General features: G+C 55.5%; 1 protein-coding gene across 6 annotated transcripts in view; it reads left to right on the top strand.

The window, feature by feature from the left end:
• Positions 1 to 1,167: 1,167 nt before the first annotated feature.
• Positions 1,168 to 22,850, top strand: part of ADAMTS14 (ADAM metallopeptidase with thrombospondin type 1 motif 14) — a 77,518-nt gene continuing 55,835 nt past the window's right edge. For 3 of the 6 annotated variants that reach the window (XM_041746898.1, XM_041746897.1, XM_041746894.1), the window contains exons 1-2: positions 1,168 to 1,350; positions 3,053 to 3,495. In XM_041746898.1, the coding sequence (XP_041602832.1) occupies positions 1,269 to 1,350; positions 3,053 to 3,495 (525 nt within the window). In that variant the 5' untranslated portion in view covers positions 1,168 to 1,268. Of the gene's footprint in view, positions 1,351 to 3,049; positions 3,496 to 22,850 lie in introns of all 6 variants that reach the window. The other 3 variants (XM_041746895.1, XM_041746896.1, XM_041746893.1) reach the window with 1 other exon arrangement.

Below are 22,850 nucleotides of genomic sequence, written 5' to 3'. Positions count from 1 at the left end.
GGAGAAGTCTGGTTAGGGAATTTCCACCCACAAGTTGGTCTCCTTTTAAGAAGGCCCCCAACAAAATGTCTGGACTCAAAAGCAGAACGATTAGGGGTCTTTATGCACTTTATACAAAGATTCTTTATTCCACAGTTCCTTAAAATACACACACACACACACACACACACACACATAAAACTTCTTTCTCCAATTCCCACCTCTGGCTTGCTTGAAATACAGTTCATTTGCAAATTGTTAGGAACACATTTATACAGTCAGGCAGGAGCTGGGCTATTTGCCCTGACTACTGAACTGGTCTCAGGAACATTGCAAAACCAGCAAACCACTCTCATCTCTGACTCTTGGTTTCTTCCCACCTTGGGCTGTGGAGGGGCTATGGGTGCCAGAGGGGGAGGATATTTATTTATTGAACACCTACTAAGTGCTATAGTTAACACTCTAAGGGAGGCTCAGGGCTAGGATTTCAATGAGGGTTGTGTGAGCATCAAGCCCAGGCTCTCTCCTCACCTTGCGGAGCCCCACTCTCCACTAGGACACAGGCCGCCCATCGCATTTGGGGGCACAGAGAGCTGTAGTCTGTGAAATGGGTAGGTCCAGGGTGTGTGTGTCAAAGGTTAGAAGGGGGGTATGTCAAAGGTTAGAGAGGGCATCAAGACCTTGAGGAGAGAAAGGTGACACCCTCTTGCGGGGAGGAGAGGTGCTCACTGTCTCCCCATCCACATGGAGTTGGACACCCCTTGGGCCCAGGGGCTGGAGAGGGAGCCCCGCGGTCTCGGAAGGGGAGCGGAGGGGACGAGGAAGGCGGCTGCGGACTGTCCCCCACCCCCCCATCCCCGGGGTGGGGGGTGGGGTGGGGGGAGCCCAGGCGGCTGGCTCCGCGTGGCACTTCCGATCCGGCAGGGCCGCGCGCCCGCTGCGCTCCCCGGCCCCGCGCTCCGCCCCGGCCGCGCGGCGCCCCCCGCCCGCCCTCCCGCCCCGCCCCGCCCGCGAGCCCACCCCCGGCCCGGCCCGGCCCGCGCCGCCGCCCCCTCGGCGCTCCCGCCGCGTCCCGGAGCGTCCCCGAGCGTCCCGGAGCGTCCCGGCGCGGGCGGCCCGACCGGCAGGCGGCAGGCGGCAGGCGGCAGGCGGCAGGCGGCAGGCGGCAGGCGGAGGCCGGGGCGGGCGCTCGGCAGTCGGGGCGCGCTGCAGCCTCGGGGCTCGGGGCTCGGCGCTCGCGGCTCGGCGCTCCCGGCTCGGGCGCCCTCGGCCCGCGTCCGCGCGGCCACATGGCTCGGCTCCGCGCGCTGCTGTCCTGCCTGCTGCCCCTGCACTGCGCGCTCTGCGCCGCCGCGGGCAGCCCGACCCCAGGTGCGTGCAGGGCGGGCGCGCGGGGCGCGGGGGTCAGGCCGGCCCGGGGGGGGGGCGCCCCGAGGACCCGGGCAGCCTTGCAGCCGGTGGGAGGCGGTGCGCCCGGGGCTGGAGCTCGCTTCTTCCCCCACGTCGCAGCGCTGACCCACGATTGCTCTTCCTTTCTGGCACAAGCGGTGGAGAGAAGCCCTGGGAGAGGTTTTGGGGCTATGGAGTCTCTTCTCAGGGGGCTGGACATTGGCCTTTGTCTCTGTACTTCGCACTCTCTCAGCTTTGCATTCTCTCTCTCTGTCTCGCTCACACGCACGCACACTCTTGGTCTGGCTCTGTCCTGGGTGCCTTTTACTTTCCGCCTCTTCACTGTCTCCAGCTTGTGTGCGCGTGTCTGACGGTCTCAGCCTCGCAGGATCGAGCTGGCAGGTGGTTGCCCCGCACCCCAGGGAGCACCTGGCACTCACGCACAGCCCTCTCCTCCCGCATTCTGGAGCTCTGTGCACACACTCTCCCTCTCACACACACCGACCAGACACCCCGCACCCTCACCTGCTGTGGCTGTGAGCATGGGGGGGCCTGGGGGCGGGGTGGGCTGGTCATTTCCAGGCAGGGTGCCTGCTTGTCTGAGCTCCGTTCATGTACTGGAGTGGGGTCTCTGTAGCAGAGATCTTGGGGGGGGGGGTCTTAATGAGTAAACCAGGGGAGAGTCTGCACTCCCCCACCTGAACTGCCTCGGGCATGGGGGGGTTTTCAGGAGACCTCATTTTCTAGGCTTCTTCAGTAGCATGAAGGGGGCCAGGGAGGCGGGAGATGGAGCCACGCGGAAATGAAAATCCCTCAGACTCCAGTCCCTGAATCACCACGCCTGGGAGCCAGCGAGCTGTCATTCCTGCTGGGCCTGGCCGGGCTCAGGGAGAGCTGTGTGAGGACCTCGCTGCTGGCATGAGGCCTGGAGCACGGGGTCGTGACCTCACACTTAATTCAGTCCGAGTGGGCAGGTCACCCCACGCGTCTCCTTTTATTTTTGAAGATCTATATTTACCGGGCTTGGTGCTGGGCCACGAAATCTCCTCAAGCCTCTGTTTACTTTAAAAAGTTTTCTTTCTAAACTTGGAAGAATATAGAACCTGTATTGCCTCCCTCCCCTCTGCTGCTCCTCCTTTCTCCCTGACACGTGCCCAGGATCCCCTGGGTTTCTAGGTGTGTTTGTTTTGCCAGCTGTGTTCAGAGAGCTTGGCGAGGCGGGCCCTACCCCAGGCTGGGCTCGCGAGTGACTTCAGCGCACTGCGCCCAGGGAGTTGAGGCAGATCCTGCCATCCCTCTCTGTGCCCTGGGGGCTTTTGGGGAACATGAGCCCATCCCTCGGTAGTGCCCAACGTTGGAAGGCTCGTTGCTTGAGTGACAGACAGGACTCTGGCCTCATTTCTTCTGTTAAGTTTAACAGGGCCTTGGGGACTACAGGGAGCAAGTTTTGTCCACAGAGAACTTGGACCCCATTCATCCAAGTGTAGAGATCCAGAAGCTCTGGATGAGTATTGGATGAACTTGGGCTAAGGGGTCCCTCCAAGGTGATGCTCAGGGCTGCAGACCACTCCCTCGCCCCCGTACAATTGCCCCCCATCCCACCCCACCCCATGCTACCTCACCCCACCCCCGGCTTACCTTTGCACAGGCTACTTTGATAAAACTCCTTGTTTACTTCCAGCAGAACCACGTCTCTCCAGAAAGCTCAGTGACTATGGTGTGACAGTGCCATGCAGCACAGATTTTCGGGGACGCTTCCTCTCCCACGTGCTGTCCAGGCCAGCAGCAGCCTCCACGGGGAGTGCGGTAGTGGAGGGGCCACCGGCAGCACAGTCGCCCTCCGATCACCTCCGGGTGGCCCGCAGCCTCCGGCGCCCAGAAGGAGGGAGCCTGCAGCCCGGCCGGGTGGGGCGCTCCTCCCTCTATTTCAACGTTACCGTGTTTGGGGAGGAACTGCATTTGCGCCTGCGGCCCAACCGCCGGCTGGTGGTGCCCGGAGCCTCGGTGGAGTGGCAGGAGGACTTTCGGGAGCTATTCCGTCAACCCTTGCGGCGGGAGTGTGTCTACACCGGGGATGTCATGGGCATGCCGGGGGCAGCTGTCGCCATCAGCAACTGCGACGGATTGGTAAGGGACAAGCCTTTCATCAAGCTTCCTTTTGCCCCCTGCCCAGGCTACCTGAACCCATCCGACTGTTTACTCCTGGATTCCCCTGTATTTGGGACTCCTAGGGGCACAATGTGTGGTTTGGGCCACGGGCTTCATTGCCTCCATGAGCTCTGCATACCCCACTGGCCACAAGGTTCACACTTAGCAGGAGTGCAGGGCCTGGTTAGGATGGTGCCTTGTTCCTTCCCTCACCATCCATGGACACAGGGGAGCTACAGCTTGCCGAGGGCGCTTCTCGGAGCCCAGACACGTGCAGGAGTAAGGAGGGCAGGCTCTGCTGGGGTTCAGTCCTGGCTGTGCCACTCGCTGGCCGTGAGGCTTCGGAGATATTACTCACCTTCTCTGCACTGCTCTCCCTTATCCGTGAAGCGAGGATTTATTCATAATGCACGTACTTACTTGGTGTGTCCCCTATGCTCAGCACTGTTCAGGCTCCGGGGGACGCCACAGGGCGTGGGTACACGTGGTCCTTGGCCTCATGAAGCTGATGTGGTAGTGATGATAATAGGACCTACCTTACCCTACTGGGCAGATGGTTGGTGGTTGGCACCTGCCTGGCATGGGGTCAAGGCTCTGTGGGTGTGAGCTGCTGTTATGATTCTTTTTTTTTTTTTAAGGACTTATTGATTTATTTATTTGAGAGAGTGAGCATGGGCATGAGTGGGGAGAGGGGCAGAGGGAGAGGGAAAAGTAGACTCCCTGCTGAGCAGGGAGCCCGACGCGGGGCTCAATCCCAGGACCCTGAGATTATGACCTGAGCTGAAGGCAGAGGCTTCACTCACTGAGCCAGCCAGGTGCCCCTGCTGTTATGATTCTTACTGTTACGTCCTTCTCATCCCCCACTGTCTCTGGTCCTAAGGCCAGCCTGCTCTTTCCCAGTGCTCTGCCCTGTGAGTTCCCTTTCTCAGGACCTGTTTCTTCCTCCAAAGCTCAGAACGCCCTGCTCATTGGCTACCTATTGCAAACCAGAAAGCCAGGGGTGGCCCCCCATCTGCAGCTTGACTCGTGCTGGGGTGTGACTCCATCACCCCGTGTTTCGGGCCTTTGTGAGCCTGTGTGACGGTCCCAGGACCCTGATGAGCATTCTGGCCTCTACTTTGTCAGGGATGAGCTGATGTGTCCTGGCACCTCAGCCACAAGGACCCCCTTGTTCTGTGCTTTGGCCATAAGTGAGGGATGGGTCAGATTGGGGATGGGAGAGAGGGTCTTTCTTTACTAGCAGGGCTGCAAGCACTTCTCACTGTCTTCCCATCCTTGTCAGGTGTCTTCCTGCTGAATGTCACACTACCTTTGTCTGGGCCAGTGCTTCTTGATCTTTTTTTCATTATCACCGCCACCCCTGAGGAGTCTTTTTAGCCATTTTTTTTTTTCTCTAACTGCCTTCCTCCATGAAATTTTAATACCACAGATGTGCTGCACATCTGTTTATAAATTGTATGTGTATCTGCCCTTGATACATATATGAAAAGAATACATCTTTTGTTTTCCAAAGAAGCGGTTTGTGTCTCACTGCAGGTGATAGAGGCCCTGTTGAGAGGAATGGTCTTGGCAGTGGTTGGTTCTCAAAGTGGAGCGGATGCTGGAATTACCTGGAACAGAAGGGTTCTGTGAGGCAGACTTTGAGGAACCCAGGTTGTCCTGAGGCCTTGTCCTGACTCCAGGGCAAGCCTTGGCTGCCTGCCACCTTCCCTGGATCAGCGGGTTTGTGCAGCCGAAGCCTGCTGGCTAGTGCTGTTCTGTGGCCGCAGTTTGGGTTGAAAATCCAAGGGCTGCTTGTAGTCACCCAGGGATCCAGTGTCCGTGCAGACAGAGAGACAGAAAGTCCTGGTGCAGGCCAGTGGCTTGACTGAATTACATGGTGAACTCCCACAGCCCTCAGCCCCTGAGGCTGTCGGCCGTTCAGTGACAGGCCTGCATCTCCCACTTCTTCTGCTACCGCTGTAAAAGTACACCGGGGCCCCAGCAAAGGGGTCAGTGGATGAGCAACACCATTACCATGTAACTGTCCACAGTCTTTGCTTGCCACCAGGCCACCGTTTCTGTTCGTGGCTGTCTCCCGAGCCAGTGCCCAGCCACAGCCCAGCACAGAGACCTCCCCGGGGCAGGGATTTCCTCATTTCCATCCCATTCTGGAAAGCTACCCTGTCCCATGAGAGCAAGGGGCTGTTCATAGTGACCTAGGTGAGCCATCTTTGGACACATGGGCCACAATGCATCTCTGATAAGATTTAACTCCCTATATGTATGTGGTCTTTGGATTTTAACCACAATTTCCTCAGTACCTCAAGTCCCGAAGTTATTCTTTCTTAAAAAAATATGTACTGACCATTGGCGATGGGCAAGGCCCTCAGGGAGATTAAGAAAATGAACGTGACATATAGAGGGGCGCCTGGGTGGCTCAGTTGATTAAGCTACTGCCTTTGGCTCAGGTCATGATCTCAGGGTCCAGGGACTGAGCCCTGCATCAGGCTCTTGCTCAGCGGGGAGTCTGCTTCTCCCTCTCCCTCTGCCCCTAGCCCCTGCTCGTGTTCTTGCTTACGTGCGCTCTCTCTCAAATTAAAAAATGGAAAATCTTAAAAAAAAAAAAAGTGACACACAGACTAGGGAGCCCTTCCCACTGCAGGCCCAGGCCCTGGTGGGTCACGTGCAGGAAACTGAGCCATGGCAGGGAGATCTGAAGATAATGCAGACAGCTTCTGGTAGCACAGGACCTTATAGTGTGTAAAGCCCTTCAGTTGCATGTGGTGTGTATGCAGATGTTGCCTTTACCCTGCTTTGCAGAGACCCGTCCCTGACCTCAAGGAACTTGGGTGCCAAGCAGGAGAAACCCCTCTAGTAATTTCAGCATTAACTTTTTGGTTTTCTGAAGCATGGTTGGGATGGTACTGTCGATGGAAGTGAATGTTGTCTTTGGTGCCAGAGAAGGTGATATTTGAACTGGCCCTTGAAGGGTGAGTGGAAGTTTGCTGGGGCCAGAGGGTGGGAAGGGTTTCCTGGGCAGAGGGAAGCCTGAGTGAGAGCTGGAGGGGATCATCCCAGGAGACACACTAGGAAGGTGGGCCTTGGCCTGACCTTGAGAGAAGGGTAGGATAAGAGAGGGAGCCCAGAGTGGAAGTGGGGCAGCCTGTTAGCTGGGAGTCAGAGGCACATGTGTGACCCTGAGCAAGCTGCCTGCCTTCTCTGGGCTCCACTTGCCTCCTGGGTACATCTCAGAGGGTGGAATGGATTGGCTCAGAGCCCCTTCCAGCTCTAGCATTGGTGCTTTTGTGACACGGGGAGGCCTTGCTGAAGGAGTTTGAAGCCAGACCCCTCTAAACCTATAGCTGACACCTCCCTCCCTGGCTGGTCCTAGGATTTGCTCTGTGCCAGACCAGGGTTGCATTGCAGGTACAGCGAGGAAAGACATCAGCCCTGAGCATGGCCCTCATGGCTGAGCAAATCTTCTAACTGTGAGGTCTTGAACAAAGACCTCTTTGTGTGGACAGACTGCAGCCATTTGGATCTTAGCTACTCTGGTGAGAAGTGCCATGTCTAAACTGAGGGCTTGATCCTCAATTCCAACTGGAACCTGCAGTGGGGGGCAGCCATCTCCTGCCATCCCATAGAGTCACTCAGCCATGGGCACTGGGATAGACACTGGGAGGGTTCTGTGCACAGGGGTTAATTCATGCTAACACTGAGGATTGGGTACTTCACCTCACTTCCCACCTGTTCTCCTGAATGGCCTGGTGTGGCACAGCAGTGGGGAGGGGGGTCACGAACGACTTAGGGATGAGGAAGCCAGGACCTCTGCCCTGGATGAGTTTGTAGGATAATGGGGACCCAGATGTAAAAGCAGACACATTACAATCCTGTGTGAGGCTGCAGGAGGACCAATTTTTGGTTAGGGCATCTAGGAAGGCTCCCCGAAGGAGGTGGCATTGGCTCAAGACTGTTAAAACATTATAAACATGAAAGAAAGTGCTGGGCCTCTGGCCAGCAGGAAGAATGACTGACCCAGGGCAGGCTTGAGAATGTTTGGGTGAGGGGAATAAGAGATGTGGGGAGGCCATGGTCTACCTGCAGAGTGTTTTCCCTCGGGGCCAGGGGCAGCTGTCAGACCCTAGGGTCCTCCACTGGGAATGTGCCCAGGCAGCAGCAGCAACCTGATAGACCGCTGTCCAGAGCCTTTCTCGGGGAGCCCAGCCAATCAGTGAGGTGGTTCCTCCGACACTGCTGTGACCTCCAGCCTCTAAGGGCCTGTCGGCTGGGGGCCAAGTATAGAACAGACCTCCGTTAGCCATGCTCTGAATTCCTGGGAGGAACATGGAGCCCTGGAGTCGGGGCCAGTTCTTTGTAGGTCCAGGAGAGATTGTGGGGCACAGGAATGGGGCCAGCAGAGTAGAGACCCCACGTACAATCTAGAGCCCAGACTGCCTGAAAGGCTCTGGCCAACTGCCATTTCTGCCTCTCTGGGTCCCGGGCCTCACTGCCCCTGCACTGGGGCGATGGGGACTTGGCTGTGCTGTGCATCCCCCCTTTGGCCTTCAGCGACTCCGTGAGTCACAGGCCTGATGTGGAAGCAGAAGGCACGTGTAAGCTTTGTCACCATCTGGTTCCATTTTCCACCCTCTGCAGATCCTGCATATTTAACGGGTTACAGAGTAGACCCCTGGCAGGCTGTGTGAGGAGGGGCAGGGGGGGCTTGAGTCCCAGCCCTGCTTCTTACCCCTGCCTGTTGTACCAATCACACCAGCTCTCTGAGCCTCAGTCCTTTGTCTGCAGAATGGGATTATAGCAGGGGAGGGGGCGGATGGGGACGGATGGTAATAGGGTTCCAGCTTTCATTATGGGGTGATGAAATGTCCTGATTGTGGTGGTGGTTGCACGGCTCTGTGCGTTTACTAAATGCCATTAAATTCTACACTTTAAATGGGTGAATTGTACGGTATATGAATTGCACTTCAATAAAGCTGTTACAAAATGTGGCTGGCCAGCAGAAGGGCCTGAGAGAGGTGTTGTTAGTAATTACGGGGACACAGTCTAGGGTGGCGGAGACTGTGGGGTCTCTTTGCTCCGGTCCAGACTAGCTGCATGACGTTGAATGAGTTTCTAAATCCCTCTGTGCTTAGATGCCTCATCTTTAAGGAGGGTGGGGAAGAGCAACCACCTGTGGGATTGTTCAGAGGATTAGGTAAGAGAATATAAAAAAAAAGGTACAGGGTCTGGTATATGGTGGGGTCTCCGTGGTTCTTAATACTAACATTTATTACTTCTCTACAGTAATTACTCCAGTAATTATAGTTGTTATTAATAGTGGAAAACACTGTAAATATTGTTGGAGTCCGTTGTATTGCAACAGTATGTAGATGAGCACTGTTCTCTGGCGCAGGTCTGAGGCCGTCTCTGGTCCCCGGGCTGGCCAAGCCCTTGCCTTCCCTCTGCCTTGGCAATCTTCTCAGTTCGATTGGCCGATTGCTCCACGCATGGACGTGTGAGCATCACGACTGATCTGATCTAACCCCACATGCCTTCCAGGACAGGGATACTGAGAGGCTCAGTGGAGCATTATGTTAACAATCTGTGGGCCCCTGCTCAGGGCCCAGCCCTTGACCAGGTCCTGGGGGTGCCGGGATGAAATCAGCCGTGCCTCCGTGTACTCCAGAAGCCCACAGTTTAAAGAGAAGGCAGGCGTGCACGGTGGGCAGTATGAACGAAGCAGGACAGGCCACACTGCATTTGAGTGTTTTGTGGGAATGTAGTGAAGCATGATGCACTGGGTGGGTGGCCTGGAGGTGAAGATTGAGAAGGAGGGGTGCCCGGGGGAGGTTTCCCAGGGGAGAGGACATTGGGACCGCATTTTAAAGCTGCGACAGGAGTTTGTAAAGCCAAGAGGTAGAAACTGGAGGCGTTCTGCAGGGAATGAAATCCTGTGTCTTCGAAGGATTCAGGAAATGGCAAGTCATCCCAGCTCTCCATGGGAGAGGGGGAGTAGGGAAAATGTAGTTTGGAAAAACCTCTGCCTCCCCGTGGAGCTTAGACTTGCCTTTGCGGCCATAGGGAACCATGGGAGGTTTGCAATCTAGAGGTATGTTAGTATTGGGGGAGGATGCCCGAACAAGGATGCTGTCGCAGGTTTCCGGTGGCTCACTGGTGTTCCTGTCAGCACCTGTTCTTGCTCTGGGGGCTGCTCCTTGCTGGCTGAGGCATGGGTTGGCTTGGCAGCTCCTTGGGAAGCCCCCGGGTCTGCCCAGCTGTCCTCCCCTGCCCTGGGGATGTGGAGTGTGAGGCCTAGAGTCCAGAGGTACCTCCATCCAGCCAGCCGGCTGGCCTGTCTTGATCCATCTTGGCCTGTGGGCTGCCTGCCCTCACACAGCTGTGCTGACAGCCCTGGGAGGGACAGGGGTGGCCTGGTCTCACCTCCTCGCTCCCCCAGCCTGTCCAGCCTGGACGGTGGCTTCTGCTCTGTAGCCTCCCACCCCCACCCCAGCCAAGCTGATGTGTTCACACCTCCCTTGGCAGCCCCCCACCTTTGCTCCTGCCCTTTACCCCTCCCACAGGGCCTTCCCCTGCCCTCCACTTGATGCATCCCCCATCTCAATCACCCGGTTCCCAGAAACCAGAGACCAGTGTACATCTTTTCATTTATCTAAGTGTGGAGCATTGGGTGGGACTCACGAGGCACAGGAGGTCGTGACTTCAGGGAGTAACGGGAGAGAGAGAAGGGGCCGGGCATAGTAGGGGGCGTGAGGCTGGGGCAAACTGGAGAGGACATGCCCTGTTTAAAGGAAGTGCCAGTCTTGCTTTGCAAGATCTCAGAGTATTTGAAAGAGAAATTAGAAATAATGATTTTTCAGCAGTGTTCTATTTCATATAATGCGTGGGCCCGACACAGCAGGATGATTAGCTGGAAGCGTTGGGTTGCCAGTGGGGCAGTGGTTGACACCCCAGCTCTGGCTTCTACATGCCGCGTGGCCCTGGACAGTTACTGGGCCTCTCTGTGCCTCGGTTTCCTCGTCTGTAAAGTGGGGATTGTAATGGAGATCACTCCGTAGAGTTGTCCTGTGTGCAAGGGGCCTGTTAGCATGATAGTTGATGTGCTTCTGCTGTTGCTGTGGAATGGTGTGAGGTTATTGGTTGAGTCTGGTGGGTCTGAGGGGATGGATGGTGGGAAAGAAGAGGAAGTCAAGAGTACCCTATTAGTCGGCTTGACAACCCCCCATCCCCCTCAAGAGAGGTCTTGTCCTTGTCCTGACCCCGCCAGGCCTGTTAGTTTTTCGAAGGCTGCACCCTGCTCCTGGCCCCGGTTTGCATTCCCACTGGGAACAGTCCCACTGGGTTCCCCAAGGGGGTGGGGTCTGTCCCAAAGGGTGGTGTGTGTCCTTAGGCCCCAGGCCTGCCTCAGGGTGGGCTCTGGGTGGCTGCTGGGCAAGCAGACCTGGTGAGGGAATGTGGACGACTTTTTTCCAAGGTCATTTGCATCTTCTCTGCCCAGTAGATGAAGAGGGACAGTGCATCTGTCATTCTCTCTGTGGCTGACCGTCCATCTGCCCCAGGCCAGTGATGACAAGCATGGCACGCACACTGCCATATGCCCCCCTGCACGCCTGGCAGACATGCTGGTCAGCTGTGGCACGCTCTCCCCTGAGTGTGCATCCCCCGGCTGTGGTCCTCACAGCCCCGCTGCAGGGGCCCAGTAGGTGTGTGACCTCAAGCCCGTCAGCCTCCCCGCTCTCTGCAGTCTCCTCATCTCTTCTGTCGCCAGAGCTCACCTCCTGTCCCGGGGTACAGGACAGCCTGCCTGCCCACACTTGCTCTTCAGAGTCTGCTCTTCGGAATTGATGTTTGTGGAATGAAAGCAAGAAATTGTCTGTCTGGGGGGGGGGCCCTCAGGAAGCTGACTTGGGTCTTGGGCCGGGAAGTGGCCGGCAGCCCTCGTGCTTGGAGTGTAGCCCCTGCGGCCCGTTCCTGGCTGCGGCTGTGAGGGCCTGGGGGCCTCCGCCAGCTCCCTGGGGGCGGGCAGCCCGGGTTTTGCTGGGCAGAGAGATGGTGTGGGGAAACCGAGGGGCTGGACCACGCCGCTGGAGGGGGGACCGGCCTGGAAGGCCCGAGCGGGCCTCACCCCCACATCTGGGGATGTCTGCTGGCCAGGCAGCCCCTGCCCATGCCCTGGCTCTGGTGGGCAAGGGGGGCGTTGCACGTGGCTGGGTCAGGCCGGCGCCCCAGGCAGCGTGGTCGAACCTGCTGGAACCCCTTCGGGGGCCCAGTCTGGCAAGTTGTGTGATGTTGCTTCGCTGTGTCCCGTGAGCCACACGGCCAGGCCAGATTTTCCGAGGGTGGGGGCTGGATGCCACCTCTGGGGGTAGGAGGAAGCCGAGCCCCCTGCAAAGAGGCAAGTGGACGGGGCCAGGACAATTGCCACCAGCTTTGCCTTCGTTCTTCCACACTGACTTGTGGCAAGTCACGTGACCCCTCTGAGCCTCAGTTCCCACATCTGTAAAGTGGGGGGGCCCTACCTTGTAGCTTTATTCCTTGGCACCACGCGTGCTGCCAGAGTGCCTGGAACAGTAAATGGTGGCCTTTATCACTATCGTTGATCTCTTGGAAGAAATACGGAAACTGAGGCAGGCACAGTGGGTTTATTTCCAGACCTCTGGTCACCTGTTCCGGCGCTCTTCTTGCTTCCCGGAGGGCCCTGCCCGTCAGGGAGCCTGTCTCTCGGAGCGGGTGCAGGCTCTGGGCCCTGGGTAGTTTCCCGGTCCTCAAGGTGGTCTGGTCTTGCAGAGTTTCACCTCCTTCGTCTTCCCCCGGCTGTGCCGTGCCGTCTGCCCCGGGTTCATAACTTATTTATGATACGGAATGAAAGCCAGACATCACCTCACTGCTGCTCCTCCTGAGCACAGCCGGTGAGGGCTGGTCTGGGGGCTGGTTTTATTTTCCTTCCCCAGCATCCTCAGGCTGGCTGGAGGGAGGGCCACTGAGTGTGGCGGGGGCTGCGCTCGCCTTCCATTGGCCTCCCCTGCTCAGGGGGGCAGAGGCCCGGGGGGGGGGGCTTTTGGAGGGGACCCAGGGGATACGTGCATTCCCCGGACCCTGTCGTGGGACGTGTCCAAGCCATCCGCCAGGCCTGGCATTCCGTTTTCAGCGCGTAGGCCTTGCCCTGCCTTCAGAGCCTGAGAAACAACAACAATGACCGGGGCGACAATGATAACAGTAATCTTTGCAGGCTGCCTCAGCTCTGGCAGCCGGGTTTCCTGTTAGCACAAATAATCCTTGTGTTGTGAAAACCTCCAGTGATGAGTTCAGCTCAGCATCATTTCCACATATCACCCTGACTTTGGCCCGGGTGCAGACAGCTGTGGCCAGAGGAGGCTTTCAAGGCCTCTTGATCCCCTCTTCATTTTCCAGACGAGGAAGCAGAGGCTCAGGGAGGGGAAAGGACTCACCCAGGGTCACACAGCAACTGTCAGGACCCCTGACTCCCCGTCCAGTGCTCCCCCCACGACCCCACTCAGCCTCTCCCAAGTCAGTGGACGAGGATGGAGTAAATGTTGACAGTGGCTCAGGTCATAAGCCCTGTGCTGGCCGGAGATGAGATGCAGCAGCCATGGCAACGGCTCCTGAGCCCAAATGCTAAAGTGGTTGGGGCAGAAGTTGCCCTCTGGGGCGTGTCCTGGAGGTCCCCGCGCCTGGGTCCCACTTTGAGAGCAGGGTGCTCCACTTTTACATGTCATTTTTTCCCCAAAAACTGGGGAGCCAAATAAAAAAAGCCATTGTCAGCTGCCCGGATAATGGGATTTGAAGGTCAAACAAAACCTTCTGGTGTTTCTCGGCCCTAAGTCCACACTATCACTTGTTTTATTCATTTTCTTTTTTTTTTTAAGATTTTATTTATTTATTCATGAGAGACACAGAGAGAGAAAGAAGCAGAGACACAGGCAGAGGGAGAAGCAGGCTCCATGTAGGGAGCCCAACGTGGGACTCGATCCCGGGTCTCCAGGATCAGGCCCTGGGCTGCAGGTGGCGCTAAACCGCTGAGCCACCCGGGCTACCCGGGCTGCCCTGTTTTATTCATTTTTAAGACATTGTAGGGCAGTGGGCTGCTGTTATGTACGTGTTACTTGTCAGACAATATTAAACACGCTACAGTCTCCTTTTCTTCTGCTTTCCCTAACTCAGCTGAGGGGCCCGTAGAACAGGCCCCTTTCAGAGGAACGTTTGAAGGTGGGAGCGTTTGTCAGGGTACAGTTGGCTTGAATGCAAACCCTGTTCCCAGCAGGTTGCCTGAAGCCTTTTGTCAGCCTTTGCTTTTCAGCCAACCAAATATTTATACCTTTGATCTGTCCAGCAAATGCCCGTACCCCCCAGCCACCCCCGCCCCACAGCAGAGGTTCATTTCCGTCCCTGGAGGCTGTCAGAAGCCCACACCCTGAATGAGCAACTCCAGCCCAAAGGGGCCTTGTGTTCTGTAGCCCAACAGGCTGGCCTGGGTGTATTGAGTGCTTGGTGCTTTGTCACCTCATAATTCATTGTCGCTAGATGGGGAGACTCTAGGTAAAACATGTTGCCCCCTAAGCCACACCGCATGGGGGAGTAGATGTCTCTCATTAAGGGCCATATGCCCAAAGGGGTTCGTTAAGGAGGCTTGGCCCCAAGGAAGCTTACTGAAGGGGGTTTTATTCTAAAGTTGGTCCCCTGGTATGACTGGGGACTTGTCCTCCTGAAGCCCACGTTTCAAAGAGGAATAGACAGGAAGATCCCCTGGATTGGGATAGAGCCCTGCCAGAGCCACTGGGGGCACAGAGGGTGGAGTGATGATGGGGTGACATGTGGGCTGGGCTGGAGGGGCATTCCTGGTGGAGCTCACAGCAGCCACACAGGTGTAGGGCCTGCATGAGCACATGCGGTTCCAGGTAGGGCACAGGGCCTGTGTGTGGCTGCAGTGGGTATGGTGGGTATGGTGGGGGGGAGTTTTGTTGCTAATAATTCCAAAAGGGAAACAAATGGAGCTGGACAGGAAAAACAAGTGGTGGGGCGGTCCAGACACCGCCTCTCTCTGGGATGACTGTTGTGGCCTCCCTAACCGACCTCCCTGCCTCCATCCATGCCTTTGTTGTCCATCACCAACAGTAGCCAGGGCAGTCTTGTTGGATCCCAGCCCTCCCTTGACACACCCGTGGGTGGAGCCACGCAGGCCTGGGCTGCCATCCCTCCTCCCTGTGGGACTGGGACCTCCTTTCCCCCCTCCCTGAGTGCTCCCCTGACTGCCCTCCTTTGGAGCACCCCTCCCCCACGGCTCTTTCCTTTTTTTTTTTTTTTTAAGATTTTATTTATTTATTCATGAGAGACACACGGAGAGGCAGAGACACAGGCAGAGGGAGAAGCAGGCTCCCTGATGGGGGACTCGATCCCAGGACCCCGGGATCATGACCTGAGCCAAAGGCAGATGCTCAATCACTGAACCACCCAGGTGCCCTCATGACAGCTCTTTCCATTTGGGATGCCACAGTTTTACCTACTGATTGCCTATCTCATCACTTGGTAGAATGTTAGCTTGACATGAAGGATTTGGGGATGTGGCCCCGGCACCTAGAGTGGGGCTTCTCAGCAGATATCTCATGAATGGATGAAGGCCTAGAAGACCAGTAGCAGGCAGAGGTTTAGGAGAAGTGCGTTCGCAGAGGGGTTCAGGAGTCGGGAACCTGGTGAGTGGCCCAAGCAGCCAGGTTGTGGTCATTTATTTGTGTTGCTAGTAACTGTGACAGGGCTTAGCACAGACAGGGGTTGGTGACGTGTCAGAGTTTTAAGAAATCTGGAACATACCTCATGATGCCAAGCACAGGTCAGGAGCAAGGACAGTAATGTGCCCCAGCTGGTCTGGGTTCCTCCCCACCATGCAGAGGAGGGCAGTGATGCCCAGAGGCCGTGTGTGGTCAGGGGCCACTCGTGGGCTGGAGCCAGGCCCAGCGCAAGAATCCGGGTGACTAGGCCCATGCCTCTGTCCATCCCCCCATGCCTGTCCCCTTGCATAGGGAACCTTCCCTGCCGCCGCCACATCCCTCATTTATCACTCGCAGAGGACCTGCTGTGTGTCAGACTCTTACATGCATGACCTCATCTGGGGGAAGCATGCCTTAAAATCAAGTCAGCACCCCTCTGGGCCAGGGTGATGTGGGATGGATCAGAGGGGAGGTCTGGCTGGGACCAGTGATCTGCTGGGGGCTGGCCCTCGGCTTGGGGCCCGACTGGCTGCACCTCTTCCTGGAGCTGCCCCACAGTCAGCTGCCTTGCTTCTGAGCTCTGGGGATCAGGCTGCAGGGCCTCCATGCAGGGAACCACTCCTCAGCTCAGGGCCTGGCAGCCACACTGCCTCCTGGCATTTGATAGCTGCTTCCTGTCTCCTTGTCCTGAAGCAGCTGCCACTGCCGGCACTCGGGGCCAAGCAGGGGGCCAGCTACAGCTCCCAGCCCGAGCTTGGTGGGCTATGACAGTGATGGCGGGGGGACACTTCAGAGTCACGTGGCTCCTGGGCACAGGGAATGGAAAGTGGGGGTGCCTGCCAGCCTGGTAAGGTCTGCCCTGAACTCTGGCTGGGCTCCAGGGTGGGAGTTTGCTGCAGAAGGGGAGTCTCTGAGCACCTGCAAGGGTGAGGCCCTGCCCTGCCCCTGGGCCAGGACCTCTGCTGCTGGGGGTGCAGGGAGGGGGTGTCATAAAAAGGGAGCACCCTTCCTTTAAAAATATCTACCGGGCTTTTGAAGACCTAAGCCACTGCTCTCCACAGTGCCAGAGGACAGAGTCAATCATCACCTTCATCGTCATCAGAGAGGCACTGCTACTAATTGTTCTCACTGTCTGCACTGTGGACTCTGCAGCTTGGGTGGCCGTGACATCACCAACTTGCCGCTGGCCACCCAGCTGATCACAGCCCCCTCCTCTGGCCCACCCAGCTCAGGGCAATTTGGGTGAATTATTTTTCACTCCCAGTGGAGTCACGCCTCGAAGGAAGGAGATGGTTCGGTCCTCAGACGGTGCCTAAGGCACAAATGCAAACGATGTGGACCTTCCTTGGTCAAGCTCAGCCCAGGGACAGCTCAGGACACAAGAGGCATGCAGTGATGAAGCCTGCCCACACTCTCTGCCCAGCCCCTCCTCATTCAGGGCCTGCTCTTATTGTCCTCTGGTTCCCTCCCTGTCTTGCCCGTTTCCTGCATTATGGCAAATGGATTCTGGTCGACTGACCCCAGTTGGTACTACTCTCTGTGAAACACGGGTGATCCTTAAACATTCCATCGTTGGGAAGCTTCTGGAGTTTAGATCAGTGCGATCCAGCCCTGGCTGCACAAGGGAATCACCTGGGCAGCTCAGAGAAAGTCCTGATGCCTGGGCCTCACCCACTGAGATTTGATCCGTTGGGTCTGGGGTGTGGTCTTGGCACCAGTAATTCTGCAAATTCCCCTGGCGATTCTAATGGGCATCTATTGGTGACACCCACTGCTGTGGCCTCCTGGAAAAGTCTACTGTGTGTTTGATGGAAAAGTTGGGGTCAGGCCTGGGGTGCCAGGAAAGCCAGGCCAGAGGAGGACAGAACCAGAAGAGGCTACCGCCCTGCTGTGGGTGGGGCCTCACGACTTCCCTTCCTGCCAGTAACCCTTTGGTTTCAGATGGGGACACTGAGGCTTGGGCAGGGCCTGGCTCCCAGATGCAGCCTTTATACCACTTGCAGGGAAGCTGGGTGACAGAAAAGGAAAGCTTCATTGGGGGTTTGTTTCCTTTTTTTAAAACTTAAGATACTTCTTATAGGGACGCCTGGGTGGCTCAGAGTTGAGCGTCTGCCTTTTCCCTTGGGTCAGGGTATGATCCTGTGCTCCTGGGATCAAGTCCCACATCGGGCTCCCTGCGTGGAGTCTGCTTCTCCCTCTGCCCTGTGTCTCTGCTTCTCTCTCTCTGTGTCTCTAGTGAATAAATAAATAAAATCTTTAAAAATAAAAAGATAAAAAAAAGAGATACTTCATATATAATGTTTACTGGCTCATTGTAGTAGGCCAGCATTCTGTGCAGAATTGACTTTCCTTTGCAGATGGGGAATCATAGAAAAGTTAGAAAACACCTCAGTGTTTAAAGAGAGGGAAATTGCTGCAACTTCACCAGCCAGAGACATCTCCCTAGCAGCTGGGTGCATTTCCCCCAACCTTTGGTGTGTCCTCTGTCATTTTTAAAATTGCCCCGAACCAGTACAGCCACTTCCTCTCCTTAAGGACGTTTCCCCTTAAGGATGCTCAACCCATGGTATTTTTTTTTTTTTCTCTCAGCTATTTCTTCCCGTTTCCGGGCAGGGATATGAGCAGGTCAAAGCCAGGTCACAGTGGTTAGAGACTAACCGTCCTATTGTTCTGGAATGCTGCTCCTTTGGGCATCCAAGGGATGCTCATCCCTATGAGCACTGAAGCCATAGGCTCCCTACCTGAGCCACTGGGACTCCTGGGCACACCATGAGTGGTGATGACGATAGTCCTGGCAGCAAACAGGAGCATGGGCATGGTCCTTGCCGCAAGCTGGACTGTTCTGCGTGTTCCATGTGCATTTCTCAGAGCCAGCCCACAGGATGGGTGCTGGTGTAATCCTGAGACACGGGGATTTTGTAACTTGTCCAAGATGACGGTTTGAGAGTGTCAGCCCCCAGAGATTCTGGATCTCGCGTCTCTGCCTTTACCCAGCACACCTACCACATCACTTCTCCCCTGAGAAGGATTTTTTAAAAAATATTTTATTTATTTATTCATGAGAGACACACACAGAGAAAAGCAGAGACACAGGCAGAGGCAGAAGCAGCCTTCATGCAGGGAGCCCGACGTGGGACTCGATCCCAGGACCTCGAGATCACGACCTGAGCCAGAGGCAGACGCTCAACCACTGAGCCACCCAGGCGTCCCCTGAGAAGGATTCTTGCTGCAGATGGACAGGGCCTAGTGAGCCTTTCACCCAGTGCCTCCCAGGATGTGGGGCCTGCAGAGATTGTGACCCCAGGAAGGGGTGGGGGGGGCAAGTGGTCCTCCCGGATAACTACCTCCAGCTGGTGGGGGCTGGCTGCTTCCTGATGCTTCTTCTGAGACTTTGGCCTGTCCTGGGAGTTTTCCTGCTGCCCGTGTGGGGCAGGCGTGCAGGGCATGCCAGCTGAGGACTGGCCTGGCAGCTCTCGGCTCCGTCCTCCAAGGGCTCCTTCCTCCTGCCCGTCCCCGGAGCTACAGCTTGGGAAGAATCCGCTTTCAGACTTGCCTTGGCCGGGGCCCAGGCCTTGGCCATCCAGCTGCAGCAGAGCTCCTGCGGCTTGGGGCTTCCACATCAGGTTTGAATTACGCGGAACCTCGGCGTCCGCGGGCCCCGTCCCAGCCTTGCTGACTCACGCTTCCGTGGTCACGGGCGGCCTGCACGTCTCGTGCACGAGTGTCGTCTGAGTGCATGTGTGTTGTCTCCGTGCCTGGGTGTCTGCTGTCTGCCCGCACATGCGCGGGCACCATCCCTCTGTGTGGCCTCGTGGTGCGTGCGTGTCCCTGTTCACAAGCCTCTGTAAAATCTCGCATTTCCCTGAAGGTGTATCGTGTTTCTTTTTTTTTTTTTTAACAGCTTATTGGGATACAATTCTCATGCCATGCGGCTCACCTAATTTCAAGTGTCCAAATCAGTGAATTTTTACAATGTGCCTAGAGTTGGGTAAGGATCACCACATTCAATTTGAGAACATTTTCACTATCTCAGAAAGAAGCCCTGTGCCCTTTTGGTGTTGCCCTTGCTCCCAGTCCATTTCCCCAACCCTTGGCAACTGCTCATCTTCCAGTCTCTGTAGACTTTCCTATTCTGGATATTTCATGTGGATAGAATCGTATAATATGTGGCCTTTTGTGGCTGGCTTTTTTCACTTAGTAGGATGTTTCCAAGATTCGTGTGTGTTTGAGCATGGACCAATTCTTCTTTTTTGTTTTTTGTTTTTGTTTATCTATTCATCTGTTGACAGGCATTTGGGTTGTTTCTCCTTTTTGGCCAGCGGGAGTAGGGCCGCGGTGAACATTCGTGTACAAGTTTTTGTGGGGACACTTGTTATTTCTCTCGGGTGTGTACCAAGGAGCAGAATTGTGGGGTCCTGTGGTAACTGTTTAGTAGTTTGTGGAGCTGCTAGACTCTGTTTTCCAAGGTGGCTGCATCGGTTCATGTTCCCAGCAGCCGCATCCAGTGTGGAGGGGAGCGGAGACTCTGGCCATCGGCGTCCAGAGCTGGGAGGGAGGGAGCTTCTCATATGGGACATCCTGGAGTGTGTTCTCAGGCCAGTAAGAATGATCCAAGAGAGGGTGAGCATGGTGATGCTGGGAAGCAGGGCACTAATTGTGGGAGCTAAGTCGTGGAGAAGGTGAAATGGAGGTGAGCGGGAGGCGAGGAAGGGCACAGCGGTGGGAGTTCATAGGGTGGCAGCAGGGTAGGGGACAGCCTGTGTGATGGTGCCTTGTTTACTCCCTAAAAACAAGAGAGGAGGAGGTGGGGACGGTGTTAGGAGCCTCAGCTGATGGGAGAGCCGGGATGCAGACATAACAGGGAAGTGCAATCGCCACCTGGCATCATGCTCACACCAGAGTTGTGGCCGCTGATTTCAAATGACACCAGTGGGCACTGTGTGCATTTCTCCATCAGTACGCAGACATGGAGAGGGTGACTGCTTGAGTTGAACAAGGGCAGAGGCTTTTCTGGAACAGTGGGAAGGAGGGAAAGACAGAGAGCTATAGGTGTTCACAGAATTATTATGCATCTAGACTGAGGAGTCTAAGGTGGTAGGAGGGGAGGTGAGGACTTGGTGGGGGGAGGTGGTGGTATCGACAGTGATGAAGCCATGAGGCCAGGCACTGGAGGTCTTGATGAAGCTTGGTAATAGCTGGAGCCAGAGGGCAGGAGTTGGGTGAGCAGGACGGTGGTGGGAGTGACACAGACACCTGCAGTGGGGCTCTCTGAGTTTCAGCCGGTGTCGTGGTCTAGGAAGGGAGTGCGGCTGGGGGTGGAAGCAGGTTGCTGGGCTGGCGGTGAACCTGAGGGAAGCCATTTCAGATTCTCTTGCCACTCCCAGCTATGTACATCACCTCAGCCTCTACTTGATAGGCTTTCTTTTATTTCCTACAGTGGAACAGTTTTCAGCTGAATTTGCTGGAAGTCTAGAACCTGAGACAGCACAGCTGGCAGTAAAACCTTAGTAATGGAATTTCCAGAACCAGTTTGGGCCTGAGAATGTACTCTCCTTGGGAGGTGATGGGATGGTTGGGTTGGAGGCCTGCTCTGCCGCTTTCTCTTCTGGGGAGGCCCCACATAGGCTTACCTTGGAAGAAGAAGAAAGAGGGCACCTGGCTTACCCCTCACCTGGCTTCATTGGAACTGTCATCTTGGAATAGGTCCTCCTGGGCATTCTGCAAAGCTTAGTGAATCTGGGGGCACCTTGAGGCTGTCCTCTCAGAGCTCTGCCATTTACCTGTGCCTGGACCCCAGGCTGGGTCCTTGCTCATTGTCCCTGCACTTGACCTGGCACAGACAGTGTTTTCCTGTCTCAGCCCAGACTTTGGCACCTCCAAGCACACATATTTCAGTCTTTGGGGGGGGGTGGTCTCTTCCTGTGGCCTCCCAGGAGATGTGTTGGCTTAGTCTACCCTTGCCTCAGAGTTTATGTGCAAGTACATGCTATTTCAGAATAAACATGTTTATATATACACTTGGACTAATGCTGAAATAATGTGGCTTCAGTTGCCTGCTAAGATGTTTGGGACCTCATCCTGATGGTAGACAGCTACTGATGACCAGCTGAACCTCTTCAGTTACGACCTACAACAGGATACAAGGATAAGCCAATGCCTGCCTCCCCCATCACCACATGATCCTATCTCCTTCAGGCACCCCGGACTTACCCTCTGGACCTGGGAGCTTCCCCTGAAGGGAAGCAGGGCTGAAAAATCTGGAATAGCATGGCTTAGAGGCCTCAGGATGAAGATATAGCGGAAGGCATTACCCCTGCAGCTGATGTGATGTCACCAGTCATATTGGAAATGTCAACCAGACCCCCCTCAACCAATCATGTCTCACGAAAGGTCCCTCAGGAGCAGCCGTAGTAAAGGGGTCCAGAGCTTGGCTGATGGTGGCCAGGCCTGCACGTTAGAGAGTTCCTATTTGGACAAGTGGCCTGAGGGCCCACATAGTATGTGGCTCAATAGCTGATATAACCAGCTATTTGTTGTTGTTTGTGGTGCATTAAGAACTTTTCTAATATATATTTCTACTTACTTACTGTTTCCGAGAGAAGAAGGTGGAGGTATGGGTGAAAACAGATAGGGTTGCCATTTATTTTCCAGCAACTTATTTTCCTCCTTTTCTTGATGTCTTGTACAGAAATGTGATTTGATTCTTTAAAATTAGCCACCACTTTTCAGAAATATAAACATCTCATAAATTGGGAGACAGGAGTCATTTGGCAAGGAGGCAGAGAACCAGAAAGTTCCTGTTGCCAGTCTGTCTGCCCCAAGTGGTGCCTGGTTTCCTGGCCAGGGCAGAGCTGGAGATAGTCCGCCAAACCTCTCGTGGTGCAGATGGGGAAACTGAGGGCTGTGTGGCAGGGACCTGCCCAGCCTACTTCCTGATCTGGTGGCTCAGCCCGCCTGCTCTTCCCCTCTCCAGGAGGAGGGTCTCAGAGGCTGAGGGGGCACCCCAGCCTGTGCAAGAATGGCCTGTCAAAGCCAGATGCAATGTGCAAAATGGACCAAGAACACTGCTGGGAGGTTCTATCCTTGACTCCTGGGGTTTGGTCCAGTTTGGTCCTCTTGGGGTTTGTGAGATCCATAGTCATAAAGAGCTTTGAAACTTATTTCCCAGATCGTATATTCCAGGGTTCAGGTGTTTGCCCTTACCAGGTAACTGGGATGGGGAGATAGGGATTCACTAACTCTTCTCTGGGGAGAGGCCTGTGCTGTCACTTATTTGCTGGGTGACTGGGCATGTTTCTTAACCTTTCTGAGCCTGTTTCCTTATCTGTGAAATGCGTCTAATATTAGTATCTACCTTATAAGGCTGTTGTAAAGATGAAAAAAGATATGTAAATATAAGTGGCAGATAGTGTGGTTAATATCACTGATAATAAAACCATTTACAAAGGGTGGGATGTAGGGGAGTGTGTTTCAGCTCAACAAAACGTGACCTGGGTCCCTGCACACAGTAGGTTAGATCTTGAAGGAGGGAGCTGTCTGTTGCTAGAGGCATCCAAGCCAAAGTTCAGAGCTCCCCTGATGAGGGAGGTGGTTGAGGGATTGAAGCTTCAGACT

The sequence above is a fragment of the Vulpes lagopus genome, chromosome 3 (genome assembly GCF_018345385.1).
Source record: "Vulpes lagopus strain Blue_001 chromosome 3, ASM1834538v1, whole genome shotgun sequence".
NCBI lineage: Eukaryota > Metazoa > Chordata > Mammalia > Carnivora > Canidae > Vulpes > Vulpes lagopus.
Note: the sequence above shows the minus strand (reverse complement) of the source record. Positions and strands in the feature narration are given on the sequence as shown.